The sequence below is a fragment of the Maniola hyperantus genome, chromosome 26 (genome assembly GCF_902806685.2).
Source record: "Maniola hyperantus chromosome 26, iAphHyp1.2, whole genome shotgun sequence".
Lineage (NCBI taxonomy): Eukaryota > Metazoa > Arthropoda > Insecta > Lepidoptera > Nymphalidae > Maniola > Maniola hyperantus.
Genome location: NC_048561.1, coordinates 6,696,950 through 6,713,199, shown reverse-complemented (window position 1 = coordinate 6,713,199; position 16,250 = coordinate 6,696,950). Strand labels below are relative to the sequence as shown.

The 16,250-nt window shown below is 39.7% G+C and overlaps 1 protein-coding gene across 3 annotated transcripts in view; it reads right to left on the bottom strand.

Annotated features, from left to right (window-relative positions):
- Nucleotides 1-16,250, bottom strand: part of LOC117994273 (1-phosphatidylinositol 4,5-bisphosphate phosphodiesterase epsilon-1-like) — a 166,419-nt gene that overhangs the window by 72,171 nt on the left and 77,998 nt on the right. For 2 of the 3 annotated variants that reach the window (XM_069507641.1, XM_069507643.1), the window contains one exon: nucleotides 7,721-7,879. The exons of the other annotated variant lie outside the window; for it this stretch is intronic. In XM_069507641.1, the coding sequence (XP_069363742.1) occupies nucleotides 7,721-7,879 (159 nt within the window). The remainder of the gene's footprint in view (nucleotides 1-7,720; nucleotides 7,880-16,250) is intronic. 3 annotated transcript variants of the gene reach the window in all.

Genomic DNA, 16,250 nt, shown 5'->3' with positions numbered 1-16,250 from the left:
TTGACTATATTCAACTATCTCTGTGTACTTTACTACGCCCTTTAGTTAACAGCGATGTATGGCTTTTGTGTATTAGAAAGGTATACAGAATTTATGCCGAGTTGGGATCTTTTTAGTTTAGGTGTGCTCAGAATCAGTACCAATATGATGCCAATAATAATTAATGTTAGTGATTTTATTGCAGTTTCGTGCATCGCTGGAGGGAATCTCTTCCAAGAAACATAGAGAAAATAAATATTATACTATAATAAATTATGTGTTAAGTGATTTTTTTAGAATGTAAATACTAATTAGCTGTTAATAACTTTGCGTGTACACGTTTTGGTTAAGACTGTTAGTGTATATTGTTTAAAATGTAATAATAAAATAAAATACATATTATGACATAACCTAACAATGTAAAATGGAATAAAGGATGTGATATTCACGTCAGATGTCAGCTCCACTTAGGGGCACAAAGGGGGTAAAGAGGGGTAGATAGGGGACAGGGGTACAATCATACTACACGGTTGTAGGATGATTTCTTATTATAAAAGGGTACAGCTCAGTTTTAGTATGTTTCAGTTTACATTTCATAGAAACGATTACTTATCTTAACATTTCTAAACATCAAGTCAAGTAGTCAGTACCCTTATTATAAATGCGAAAGTGTGTTTGTTTGTTGGTTTGTCCTTCAATCACGTCGCAAAGGTGCAACGGATTGACGTGATTTTTTGCATGGGTATAGATAAGCACCTGGAGAGTGCCATTTTTATCGCGGAAAATCAAAGAGTTCCCACAGGATTTTTAAAAACCTAATTCCACATGGACAAAGTCGCGGGCATCAGCTAGTCAGTGATATATTTACATGTAGAAAAAAAACTTATCACAAAAAATTTATGTTTAGAAAAAATATACGCCGTCCAAATGGTCATTTATGGGCATTGTGCCCAATACACTGGCGCTATTACCTCGCTGAATGGCAAGGCTTAACCGTTGAGCGAAATAAGCACCAGCTCTTGGGTCACCAGACGCGTGGATCAGCTTTTGGGATCCGAGACATGGTCGCTAACTACCTCATAAGAAAGCTCAGAGTCACTCAGCGGGCGATGGAGAGAGCTATGTGCGGAGTTTCTCTACGTGATCAATGAGGAAATGAGGAGATTTGTAGGAGAACTAGAGTGACTGACACAGCTGAGCTGGTTGCGAAACTGAAGTGGCAATAGGCACGGTACATAGTTTGAAAAACCGATTGGCGTTTGGGTCCCAAGGTGCTAGAATCGCGACCTCGCACGAAAGCGTATCGTTAGAAAGCCCCCCACTAGATGGAAAGACGACATCATATGAGTCTGTGGGAGCCGCTGGATTCATGCGGCGCAAGACCGTGGTCCGTGGCGAGTCGAAATCCCTACAAGATACCTATGTCCAACAGTGGACGTCTATCAGTTGATAATGATGGTGATGATGAATTTCAATAAACCAATTATTTGCTATTATAGCGACAATAGGAATACATATTCTGTGAAAATTTTAACTCTCTACCTATTACGGTTCATGAGATACAGACAGATGGCCAGAGGAGGCTTAGTAACAGCCAGGGTCCCGTTGGCACTCTTCGGGTACGGAATCCTAAAAACATCAATTTTTTGACAATCGTTCCGTTAAAATGTAAACGCGTCTTGCACATTATCTGTGACACTTCAGCGATTGTCCGTCCCCGGGTGAATCATATACGGGAGCTTACGCTATCGGTGCTTCAAACATGCTCGTCCACGTCGTAAGGAGATAATGTAAACGGGGCATGACCCATATTTGCATATGGGATGCATGATCCGATTACAAAAGACCTCCATTCTACTAGTAGGGTCGACATAATACATATAAAAGGATAAACTGACTGACTGACTGACTTATCGAAGTAGCTATAGCTCAAGGTACCTATGTTTTGTATTTTTCTAAATCTTAATCTATATATACCTACTTATAAAAGGAAAAGGTGACTGACTGACTGACTGACTGACTGACTGATCTATCAACGCACAGCTCAAACTACTGGACGGATCGAGCTGAAATTTGTAATACATATAAAAGGATAAACTGACTGACTGACTGACTTATCGAAGTAGCTATAACTCAAGGTACCTATGTTTTGTATTTTTCTAAATCTTAATCTATATATACCTACTTATAAAAGGAAAAGGTGACTGACTGACTGACTGATCTATCAACGCACAGCTCAAACTACTGGACGGATCGTGCTGAAATTTGGCTATTATGACTTAGGCATCCCCTAAGAAAGGATTTTTGAAAATTCAACACCTAAGGGGGTGAAATAGGGGTTTGAAAGACGAAGTCGCAGGCATAAGCTAGTCTATATATTATATAAAAGGAAAAGCTGACTGACAGACTGATCTATCACGGCATGATCTACAGAGCACGGGTCTCCTCTCAGGGTGAGAAAAGTTTTGGCCATAGTCGTCTACCACACTGGCCAAGTGCGGATTGGCAGACTTTATAGACCTTTTATTATGAGTTCCCTCACGATGTTATTCTTCACCGTTAAAGCAAGTGATATTTAATTAGGTACTTAAAACGTACATAATTCTGAAAAGTTAGAGGTGCGTGCCCGGGATCGAACCCCCTGACCTCCGTATAGTAATATTGTAAACTGATCTTGTAAAGAGCAACCGCCGAGTTTCTTGCTGGTCCTTCTCGGCAGGAACGGTATTCCGAACCTGTGGTAAATTAAACTAGTTGACGATTCAATAGCACTTGTAAAGGTTTACTTGAATAGAAATTTATGTATTCTATTCTATTCTATTCTATTCTCCGATTAGGAGGCGGACGTCCTATAATCACTAGACTATATAATCCATGGTCATCCCAGTTAGAAAAGGTTTTACATTATTTTGTATTGTAGGATTTAGGACCTTTTAGCAGCCCTAGCAAAATGTATAATCTTAAAGAAATGGCCGTCTTTCAGTTCAGACTCTAATCAAACTAAATTGAACGGCCACTTTGTAAACTGGCTTCACTTTTTTAGAAATAGGTATAGGTAGGGAATAAATCCCTATTTTACACTCTTTCAGGGGCTGAATTTTCAAAATCCTTTCTTAGCGGATGTCTACGTCATAATAGCTATCTGCATGCCAAATTTCAGCCCGGTCCGTCCAATAGTTTGAGCTGTACGTTGATAGATCAGTCAGTCAGTTAGTCAGTCAGTCAGTCACTTTTTCCTTTTATATATTTAGATAGGTAGGTAGGGAATAAATCCCTCTTTTACACTCTCTTAAGGGCTGAATTTTCAAAATCCTTAGCGGATGTCTACGTCATAATAGCTATCTGCATGCCAAATTTCAGCCCGATCCGTCCAATAGTTTGAGCTGTGCGTTGATAGATCAGTCAGTCAGTTAGTCAGTCAGTCAGTCACTTTTTCCTTTTATATATTTAGATAGGTAGGTAGGGAATAAATCCCTCTTTTACACTCTCTTAAGGGCTGAATTTTCAAAATCCTTTCATAGCGGATGTCTACGTCCTAATAGACGCAGCGTTGGAAGACCCCCCACTAGGTGGACGGACGACATCAGACGAGTCGCAGAGAGCCGCTGGATTCAGGCGGCGCAAGACCGTGGCGTGTGGAAGTCCCTACAAGAGACTTATGTTCAGCAGTGGACGTCTATTGGTTGATGATGATGATGATGATGAAGTCTACATAAAGGATAGACGGCAGGAAGCGACTTTAGTTAATACAATGTAGAGATTAGTATCTATGGGACATTTCTGAGCAATCAGAGCATATCTGACTCGACTTTCACACGGAATAAAACACCCTATGTAGGGGCCTAAGACGGAAATTATAAGCAATTTGAGTGGGGATAATTAAACCAAGAACTCAGAACAACCCTCCGTAGGCCTTAATAAAAGCTGAGGGATGTGCCACATATCGATGATATTTTTATCGAAATGTGTGTAGCAGTGAGCGGCAGAAAATGATGTAACATCGACCTTTAGGAGGAAATAGCGGTTTTGTAGAGCATTGTCTTTGTCGTTGAGCCCGACTAAAAGTCATGTATGAGTGACAGAGACAACTCTCTACAAAGCCGAAATGTCATTCTAAAGGCATTATTTTCTGCCGCTGTATTTTGTAGGGCGATTGTCTAAAACCTGCATCAATCATTATTACAATCTCAATTGTTCTGATTGGCTGAATATGTGCGATTCTTGTTGCAACAATGCATTGTGGCCAATAGTGAGCGAGCATTAACCAATCAGAGATGATTGCGATCGTGACATTGTAGCTGTCAAACATCCGCGGTCAGGGCCACAGCTGCTCGATTGCGGGAGAATGACAGCTACAATGTCACGATCACAACACCTATCTGTTGACGCACGGTCACTATTGGCTATAATGCATTGTTGCAACAAGAATAGGCCTAAGACGGGAATTATCAGCAATTTGTACTAGATGAAGCTGAATGAAGGGGTGATGAGTCTTCTGACGTAGGTAGCCCATATTAAAAAAAAATTGAAATTTGAAAAGTCGATTTTGGCTAGTAATAGAGTAAATTATTTTGACGATTGACTTGTAAAATTTTATTTGAATAAAAATATATTCTATTCTAATCGATATCGACAATAATGTACCTCTGTAACGTCACTAGCACTGTACGAATGGCGTCACGTGCGAACCTTCGTCACGTGACGTCACGTTAAATATACGATCCAATTGTTTAGCCGATATGTCAGCGAGGTAATGTGTTCTTACCACAAGACGGGCATGACGTCACTCCTTCCTAGTTGTACAATTAATATTCATTTTATACCCGACTAGCTTTATGCCCGCGGCTTAGCCCGCGTGAATTACACAAATTTTAAACCCCTTAAGGGGTTGTAGATAGATCAGTCAATCAGTCAGGCAGTCACCTTTTCGTTTTATATATTATTATTTAGAATAGCTTATGCTCGCGACTTCATCCGCGTAAACTACACACATTTCAAACCCCTATTTGACGCCCTTAGGGGTTGAATTTTTGTAATATATAGAATAATAACTATCTGCATGCCAAATTTCAGCCCGATCCGTCCAATAGTTTGAGCTTGCTTTGAGATGGCAATAGGGGGAACGCCCCGCACACATGCACACGGCACAGCTCGTGCGCTAACCCAGTGCGGGCGAGTGCGGGTGACGTGCGGATGTGTGGGGCTCCCCTCCCCCCCTTCCCATCTCGACCAGTCGCGGACTATAGTTACGTAACGAAACGAACGAACGAAAAAGGCAAAATTCCCATATATTACACAGACATTTTAATTATTAATAACTTTGACTTGATGACATAACAATATTTTATATTTTATTTCAGCGTAGGTACATATTCAAAATCCTTTGATCTTTTATCGTTTTGTATTTTATGTCTTTTTTCTTGTACCTTTATTTGTATTTAAATTTATTATTAATCAATACTTATAATAAAATCATCAATAAAAAATAAAAAAATTAACACGGTGAAACGAGATGCCGGGTTCAATTAATTTTGCACGCCATGTTTGGCAGGAAATGTGACTGATTACTTAATTTTTAAGACCCCCATGGAAATAATAGGTATACATTTAGGTTCTTACCATATCTGAGCAAAATAAATAAATGATTATGATTATTATGATTACGGAAGAAAAATAGCTAATCCATACTAATATTATAAATTCGAAAGTGTGTCTGTCTATCTGTTTGTCTGTGTGTTTGCTACAACCGATTTTGATGAAATTTGGTACTGAGTTAGCTTACATCCCGGGGCCGGACATTGGCTACTTTTTATCCCGGAAATTCAAAGAGTTCCCGCGGGATTTGAAAAAACCTAAATCCACGCGGATGAAGTCTGTTATTCACAAAACGCAACATTAAATGTAAGTAATTTCCTTTACAAAAAATAAGTACCCAAGTATTTTTTGATATCATCTTCAAAGCAAATAGATCGTATTAAGTTCTTGTTTTCTTCGTAAACGGATGCCTTAATAGATTTGATTGCGGGGCTTTTCATAAAACATGGATGTAAACAAATTAATGGGTGAGTCTGTGATATAAAATATCGTTAGTAATTTGTATAAGCTAACTAGCTGATGCCCGCAACTTCATACGCGTAGATTTAGATTTTTTAAAATCCCGTGGGAACTCTTTGATTTTCCGGGATAAAAAGTAGCCTATGTCACTCCCCAGATCTTTAACTATACCCATGTAAAAATCCGATCCATTGCTCTGTTGCGACGTGATTGAAGGACAAACCAACAAACAAACTGTAGCAGAGACAACTAATAGTTAAGAGACGAATTGTCAAAGTCATACTTTTTATATCTGTCAAGTGTCAATGTCATTCACTTTACCACTGGTGAAATCCGTGTACGCTAAGCTCCCTTGTTGTAATCTATACATATAAAAGGAAAAGGTGACTGACTGACTGAATGAATGACTGACTGACTGACTGATCTATCAACGCACATCGCAAACTACTGGGCGGATCGGGTTGAAACTTTGCATGCAGATAGCTATTATATCGTAGGCGTCCGCTAAGAAAGGATAAATATATAAAAGGAAAGGTGACTGACTGACTGGCTGACTGATCTATCAACGTACAGCTCAAACTATTGGACAGATCGGGCTAAAATTTAGCATGCAGGTAGCTATTTTCACGTGGGCATCCGCTAAGAAAGGATTTTTGAAAATTCAACTAAGGGGGTAAAATGGGGGTTGAAATTTGTGTAGTCCACGCGGACGTCGCGAGCATAAGCTAGTTAATTACTAATGTTGAATACTAAAATAAACCCTAAAGACCTTAAGAACAAGTATTTCATTTCATAATATATTACACAAACACACTTTCGCATTTATAATAAGGGTAGGTACTTAGAGCCTCAATAGCTCAACGGGTAAAGGAGTGGACTGAAAACCGAAAGGTCGACGGTTCAAACCCCGCCCGTTGCACTATTGTCGTACCTACTCCTAGCACAAGCCTAACGCTTAGTTGGAGAGGAAAGGGGAATATTAGTCATTTAACATGGCTAATATTCTTTAAAAAAAAAAAAAAACTGATATATTGTAGATACCCAGTCAATGTAAAGCGAACTCGCGAAGTAATCAATAGGCCTGATTGATCACATTGATTTCTACTCGTCGATTAGGATAACGAGTGTCATTGAGAGATTGATGGTCGTACACAAAATGATTCCGCGATCAAATTACTTAAGATCTCCTAAGTACCTACCTATAGTACTCGACAGTTTGAGATGGCAATCGGGGTATGAGACAGGGAGTCGCCCCGCAAACCCGCACGTCACCTGCGCTCTATAGATTTAAGCCTAAGACTCCATGGCCTGAATCTATACAACATCTAATGAAAGAAGCGAAGGCTTTAATTAAATAATCAATGAGACACAAAAGGGATTAGTTGACTACCCTCTTTTATAAGGAAACTTTACTCCTATAAACTAAGAAGAGAGAGCCGACGCTGCTTCTCTGTGGGGGGGTGTTTGCCAAGTTCCAGCGTCATTTGATGATGTTCACCCAATGGCCAAAAGATGGTGGCCGATCGTAAAGACCCCCCCCCCCCCCCCCCCCCAAGACGCCCTAAGCACGTCCTTAACGAACATGACCGACATACCCCAATTGCCATCTCGATCTGTCGCGGATTATATGTCCAGTTGTGGATGTGATAAGCTGACATGATGATTGAAGAATAGTGTAAGAGCTGACCTCGTTGAACCTTCGTATGAGAGTGCCGACGCTGCTTCTCTGTGGGGGGGTGTGCGTGGGGGGAGCGCGGCGTATCAAGTGACGGTCGCTGACCGCGCCGAGGACACCTTCTCCGCCAAGGTCCAGCGTCACTTGACGCAGGTAGTCGATTGGCGGTACCTGGGGAAGAAACACACCTTTTAAGTTGAGGTACACGTTAACTGTAGTATGTGTAACTAGCTGATGCCCGCGACTTCGTCCGCGTGGAATTAGGTTTTTAAAAATCCCGTGGGAACTCTTTGATTTTCCGGGGTAAAAAGTAGCCGTAGTAGTATAGTTTAGAGATTGTGTACAAGAGAATCGGCCCCATATTAATGCAATCAATGCGATCTACAATAGTATAAATATAATAAGCGACATCTAACGTCGTAGGCGTACATAAAAAACGGCGCCATCTAGCGACGGTACGCAAAGGGAGTAAAAATAATGCAGCGCCATCTCTTAAACTAGGTACGCCTACCTAATTTACAAAATAAAAACAGCAGTGGCACATCTATCTCTGGTATATAGTGTGTTATTTATGTCTATACCCATGCAAAAAAACACGTCGATCCGTTGCACCGTTGCGACGTGATTGAAGGACAAACCAACAAACCAACAAACAAACACACTTTCGCAGTTATAATAAGGGTACCTACTGATACTGATTTAGAAATTATAAAATTCCAAACCCCTGCCGGAAATCGAACTCGGGACCTCCCACTAATAAGACTACAGCACTTAACACTGCACCAGGGAGGTCGTCAAAAAGTTAGATGAAATAATTTTGTACTTCCAACAAATTACTACCGAACCCTAATTTATCCCTGATTCGCTAAAATAATCACATTACCACAGACTCCGAGCTCAAAAAAGGTTTCGGAAAAATCTCATTTTATTCGTATTCCGTTTCCATTAGGTTATTCCAGCGTGCCCATGACCTGGCTAAGGTCACAGGGTCAATTCTACGTGATAGCTTCATAATAAGGAGTTTGTGTTAGGCTCTCACACATTCGCGACTTTTTGTCTTAAGACAAAGTCAGAACCAGCTGCTCGAATGACAGCTACAAACGTCACGATCGCAATCACCTCTGATTGGTTGACGGCCCGCTCACTATTGGCTACAATGCATTGTTGCAACAAGAATCGCACAGATTCAGCCAATCACAACAATTGAGATTGTAATAATGACTGATGCAGGTTTCACGATATCGACCTACAGGAGGCCTACCGTCCTAGTTTGACAGCTACAATGTTACGATTGCAATAACCTGTGATTAGCCGTCACTTTCTCACTATTAGCTAAATGGCATAATCACAACAAATGATAATATTATATTGTTGAACAAAAGTCAGCAACTCATTTACTATAAATATTTACGAACTCTACTTTTTTAATTCAGATTTATTTATTTATTTTATTCTTAGATAATATGGGCCTCATAAGAAAGCTCAGAATCACTCAGCGGGCGATGAAGAGAGCTAGCTTGAAGTTTCTCTACGTGATCAAATAAGAAATAAGGAGAACCAGAGTAATCGATCAGCAGTTTGCGAAGCTGAAGTGGCAATGGGCAGGGCGCATAGATAGACGTTGGGGTCCCAATGTGCTGAAATAGCGACCTCACACCGGAAAGCGCAGTGTTGGACGACCCCCCACTAGGTGATACCAGGCGAGTCGCAGCTATTGGATTCAGGTAGCGCAAGACAGTGGCGTGTGGAAGTCTCTTCAAGAGGCCTATGTCCAGCAGTCATCTATCCGTTGTTGATAATAATAATAATGAGTAAGACTTTGTCGTGCGACATGTCGCAAGTGTGTGGTTCCTTTAAGGAGAATGTATTACGCCTCAGGAGTTAGGCGAGAAGTGTTCAATTATGGCCATAGATGAGAGATAGGGGTGTACTTTACATTTGTTGATGACATATAACTAACTACCTATACCTACAGGGTGTAACCAGAACGCCAGCAAAAACTTAGCGTTATTGTTATACAACCTAAACACAATCCAATACCAACAACCATTTGCCTCGTTTTGTAGTTTTTGTGATTTAGTATTTCAAACCTGCAATGTATAGCGTGCAAAACTCGGGTCACCGCCCCACCGACGCGGCATAGGCTCGCTCTAGCGTCAGGCAGATGTTTTATTTGCAATATATCGTGAGCTTTTACAGGATTATAGGATTTTTTATATTTTTTTTTCACGTAGCATAATATCAGTAATCACCTGTCTTCGTTATTGCCAGCGTTCTGGTTACAGCCTGTACGCGACAGGTCGAGATGGCAATCGGGGTTTGAGGCGAGGGGACGCCCCGCCCGCCCATACATACATACATAGACTGCCAAAATCATAACCCTTAATCTTGGCATGGCCCGTAGTCTAAATATATAAAAGGAAAACGTGACTGACTGACTGACTGACTGACTGACTGGACTGGCTGACTGATCTATCAACGCACAGCTCAAACTACTGGACGGATCGGGCTGTTTGGCATGCAGATAGCTATTATGACGTAGGCATCCGCTATGAAAGGATTTTTGAAAATTCAATCCCTAAGGGGGTGAAATAGGGGTTTGAAATTTGTGAAGTCCACGCAGACGAATTCGGGAGCATAAGCTAGTCGGGTAATAAAAAGAAAATGGTGGACTATTATAGGTAAGCAAAGTTCATACTAAAATATTCAAACCCCTTTATAAATTACTCGTCTGTCTTTCTTTCTAGTTCAAACATTTCAATGAAATCAGACCTTACAAACGTTACCACAGTTGTAAATAACAAAAAAACAAAAAAGTCATCACATCACTTACAACAAAGAACCTTTTGGCGGCAAAACGCGGGAAAACGTGGGAAAATAATTCCCACGTTCGTATTTTGTCAAAGGCCTATGTGATTCAAAGCGTTTGACTCGATGCAGAAATTCCTTGTTGACAAAAAAACGATGGTTCAGTAGTCGAAGCTGTAGGATACGGAACCCTAATGGTTCTGTATCTCAAAAGGAAAAAAAACCGGCCAAGTGCGAAGTCAGGCTCGCGCACCGAGGGGTTCCGTACTTCAGTCGTATTTTTGCGACATTTTGCACGATAAATCAAAAACTATGATGCATAAAAATAAATAAAAATCTGTTTTAGGATGCACAAGTAGAACCCTTTCATATGATACCCCACTTAATATAGTTATCTTACTTTGAAAATAGGAAACACTAATTTTTTATTTTATTTATTTTATTATAAAGGCACACAAAACAGGTTTCAGCTATAAATGGACCAAATAAAAATAAAAAACAATAGATTAAGATCTAACTAATTATTAGTTCATGACCACAATTTCATTTTTTTTGTGTGATGTAACCACAAATTCACGGTTTTCACATTTTCCCCCAAATGTCTGCTATAAGACCACCTACCTACCAAATTTCATGATTCTAGGTGAACGGGAAGTACCCTGTAGGTTTCTTGACAAACAGACAGATATACAGACAGACAAACAGACAGCAAAGTGATTCTAAAAGGTTTCCGTTTTTCCTTTTGACTTACGGAACCCTTAAAAAGGAATCTTTATCCAATCCGATGCAATCCATCAGCCTGTTAGCGTCCACTGCTGGACATAGGCCTTTCCAAGAGCGCGCCACCGAACACGATCCTCCGCCTTCCTCATCCAGACTAACTGACTGACTTATATATCAACGCCCAGCCTAAGCCGCTGATCCTAGAGACGTGAAATTTGGAGGGTTTGTTCTATTTAAAGAGTAGGTATTAGGGTTCATGATTTCTCGAGCTTATCAATTTCTCGGGTCTCGAGAATTCTCGAGGCTAATTTCTCGGGTCTTCTTCGGGTTGTCGAGAAATTTACATTTACGTACGGATTTGCATATTCTTCGGTTCCAATAATGCGATTAATCAACAAATTCATCGGTTTCCTCTCAAATAAAAGTACCAAAATAATTATAAGACTTTTATTGACATTCTTCAACATAATTAGCTTCTTTTTCTTAAAGAAAACTAAAAAAATAAGCTATTCTGACATTTGTGACTTATACATAATATATACAATTACAGCACAAGCACAGCATTAAAAAGAAAAAAAATCAACTTAAAACTTCCAGCTTCTTTCTTTTAAACAAAACAAACAATAAACAAAAATTTCAACATGAAACGTTAACCTTATCCTAACTTATAATTAAATTACAATCACAGCACCATTTTTGGCATGTTAATTAGAAAAAAATCAAATGAAATTTTTGCATTTAAAACAAACGGCAAACGCAAATCGTTTTATTTTATAAGTTCATAGACTCAATATGATTTCTCGAGTTCTCGAGTTTTCTCGAGCTTGATTTCCCGGGAACAAAGCCCAACGATTTCCCGGGAATTCTCGGCTTGAGAATTCCCGGGAATGAACCCTAGTAGGTATCCACTAAGAAGGGATTTTTCGAAATTCCACCCCCAAGTGGGTTCAATGGGGGTTTGAAATTTATGTGGTTCGTGCGGACGAAGTCACGAGCATAATATAAAAATAAAAATAATAATAAATAATATATTGGGTAATAAATTAAATTATTTTTTACTTTTTAGTGTTGGTGGTTATTGTAGTCGGTTTTTTTTTGATAATTTTTTATTTCACAATTTTAGTGGCCCCATTGTACTAAAATATGATATGCCTGGTTAAAAACCTACTGTTTCAAAGAATCGTTATAAATCGGTTCATATTTGGCGAAGAAATCGCGTAACAAACATACAAAAAGACATACATTCGAATTGAGAAACTCCTTTTTTCAAGTCGGTTAAAAATATGCCATGCCTGGTTAAAACCCTACTGTTTACAAAGTTATTACACTGATCGCGAGCAATTTACTCTTATTAATTGAGGAGTTCCGTTCTCCATCTCCGAAGATATTCATCAGATCTTTACCAAATTAAAATGGGACCACCTCGGAAGTATGTCCTACAAAACAAAAAAAGAATCATCAAAATCGGTTCATAATTGACGGAGTAATCGCGTAACAAACATACAAAAAAAAACATACAGTCGAATTGATAACCTCCTCCTTTTTTTGAAGTCGGTTAAAAATACTTAATTTCATTTCATTTAATTTGTCTAACTTTTATTACTCTGTATAAACTGTCAGGCAAAAGACAGCTAATTAAGTAATTAGGCACAGAAGTTATTTTAATTACGTGTAATCATCTGGATTTACATTTTCAATTGGCTTTATTTTCTCTGTCCAATGCTTTCTATGTGTAAATAGCTTGTTTTATTGTAAAAGCAGACTTAGAAAGTTTTATTTACCTTACTTTGGATGCTAGAGATACGTTCTATCTAATCTCCTGTAGGTATCTAATCGGTAGTAATACATACTATCCGTCTACTAATATTATTTAAACGTGAAAGTGTGTCCGTAGGAGAACTAGAGTAACCGACATAGCTCAACGGGTTGCGAAGCTGAAGTTGCAATGGGCAGGGCACATAGTTCGTACAACCGATAGACGTTGGGGTCCCATGGTGCTAGAGTGGCGACCTCGCATCGGAAGACGCAGCGTTGGAAGACCCCCCACTAGGTGGACGGACGACATCAGACGAGTCGCAGAGAGCCGCTGGATTCAGGCGGCGCAAGACCGTGGCGTGTGGAAGTCCCTACAAGAGACTTATGTTCAGCAGTGGACGTCTATTGGTTGTTGATGATGATGATGATGATGATGATGATGATGAAAGTGTGTCTGTCTGTCCGTCTGTCTGTCTTTTCACGGCTTATCCGTTTAACCGATTTTGACGAAATTTGGTACCGACATAGCTTTTATCCCCGGTGAAGGACATAGGCTACTTTTATCCCAGAAAATGAACGATTTCCCGCGTTAAACTAACCCAAATTCGCAATAAAGAGAATTGAATTGAATTGAATTGATTTTTAAAATCAGCGCAGACATTATTTCTATTTTGGGGTGATGACAGAAAGGCCAAAATGCATTAGTGATTAATTATGTCTTTGAAATTAGGAAGTTTCAGGGCAACGTTCGATAAAATGTTATGTATGTATGTATATATCTATATGATCTATTCTTTAGGTCGTGTCAATCCTTACGTTTCTTACCCGATGCAAAATTAATTAATTACTTCTATTATAGTTCACAGATTTTGTGGGGAAGAAACGTAAGGAAAACCGCAGTGCACGCTAGCTGTTACTCTTCATCTATGTCATTGATTGACACGACCTAAACATTAAAGCATAGATCATATAGATATAAGTATGATTTTTCATTTATAGTGGTAGAAGTATTCAGCGCCATCTATGAAAATTTTCTCGAACATTGCCTGGAAACCTCCTCATTATTATCATGCTCTGTAATCGCATTCATTACTCTGTACAAATTGTCGAGCAATCATCATTTTTGACAATGGTAGCTTTTCCGTTTTTTGGGTTCCGTACCTCAATAGTAAAATAAACCGGTCAAGTGCGAGTCGGACACGCACACGAACGGTTCCGTACTATCGTACAAGATATTTTATTTAACATTTTTGTGTGCAACACTGCAAGATAATGACAATAGCGCCTTAATAGATGGCGCTGTAATTAAAATGTGTTCACGAATTTCGTTTTTTTGGTGATGTAACCACAAATTCACGGTTTTCGGATTTATTCCTTTACTTACTTGTGCTATAAGACCTACCTATCTACCAAATTTCATGATTCTAGGTTAAGGGGAAGTACCCTATAAGTTTTCTTGACAGACACGGCAGGCAGACGGATAGACAGACAGGCAGACAGACAGGCAGACAACAAAGTGATCAGATAAGGGTTCTGTTTTTCCTTTTGAACCCTAAAAACGTGTTAAAGATAAATCAGTGTTGAAAATGGCAGTTATCATCATGATCAACCTGCTCACTACAGAGCACGGGTCTGACCGCCCATTAATCACTGAACAACCACCGTTTGCTATTGACGTCAAATATCGTGCTTAGTTAATTAATTCCCCCTTCCCCCCCACCGCGAATAACTTATCGGCACGTAGCAAGATTATTTATGACGATAGTCCATACGAAATGACTCCTCACACGCCATTTTAACTCTATGGACCAACTGTCATGTCAAAAGTCATCATCATCATCATGATCAACCCATCACCGGCTCACTACAGAGCGCGGGTCTCCTCTCAGAGTGAGAAGGGTTTTGGCCATAGTCTACCACGCTGGCCATGTGCGGATTGGTAGACTTCACGCACCTTTGAGAACATTATGGAGAACTCACAGGCATGCAGGTTTCCTCACGATGTTTTCCTTCACCGTTAAAGCAAGTGATATTTAATTAATTAAAACGCACATAACTCCGAAAAGTTAGAGGTGCCCGGGATCGAACCCCCGACCTCCGATTAGAAGGCGGACGTCCTAACCACTAGGCTGTCACAGCTTCGAAAATGGCAGTACTAAGAATGAATGATCCGCAAAACTGATTCGTTCGCGTTAACGCAATCTAATTGAAGCTTCCATCGTTCATTAGCACCCCACTGCTTGACGAGACGTACAGAGTAATGAAATACAGAGAAAATATTAGAAAATTCCAGCCAAGTGCGAGTCAGACACGCGCGCCGAGGGTTCCGTACTCGGATTACGGCCTTTTTTGGCATTTTTGCTCAATAAATCAAAAACTGTTATGCATGTAGTGTTAGGTCGATTGCTGATAGTGTGTTAGATGGACTGTTGGAAGTCTGGACACGGCCTAACACGCTCTGACATTCGCGGGGGGTCTATGGTTTTGACCAGGCTCTAGACTCTATGGGATGCTTGGAAGATGAATAGTTCATTGTACTTACTTGTAAACCAATTTAATAAGAAACAGTGATTAAAATGTATTTTAAAGAATATCAAAGTGGTTTCCATTTTAACAGTAGGTAAATGAAACCCATTTATTTCTCTTCATTTATTTGTAGGTTTACTTATCTATAATTTCATAATTCGAATGTGCCGCGCATTGACATGACACCGAGCTGTCAGTTGTCAAGTCGTTATTTTTTCAAACGTTATTCTGCCTGCCTGGCGAATTTCTCTCTCTCCATCTTTCGGACAATCTTCTCTCTTTCCATCTCTCTCATTCTCTCTTTGTTCTTATATTTTCTCTGTATTTCATTAGCTACTCTGTGCGTCACGTCAAGCAGTGGGGTACTAATGAACGGCGGAAGCATCAATTAGATTGCGTTAACTCGGTACGAAAGAGTTTAGTTTAGTTTAGTACGAGTTTTCCGGTTATTAGTGCTGCCATTTAGAATCGAGATTTATATTATATTATTATGTTCAGGATTCCGTACCCGAAGCCCGAAGGGTGCCCTATTACTAAGCATCCGCTGTCCGTCTGTCCGTTTGTCTGTCATCGGGCTGTATCTCCATGAGTCTTAATAAATAGATAGTTAAAGTTTTTTTAGCAGCTAACAGATAAAAAATAAAATACGAAGGCGAATTTCTCTCTCTCTCCATCTGTCAGAAAGTCTTTTCTCGGTCTCCATCTCTCTCATTCTCTCTTTGTTCTTATA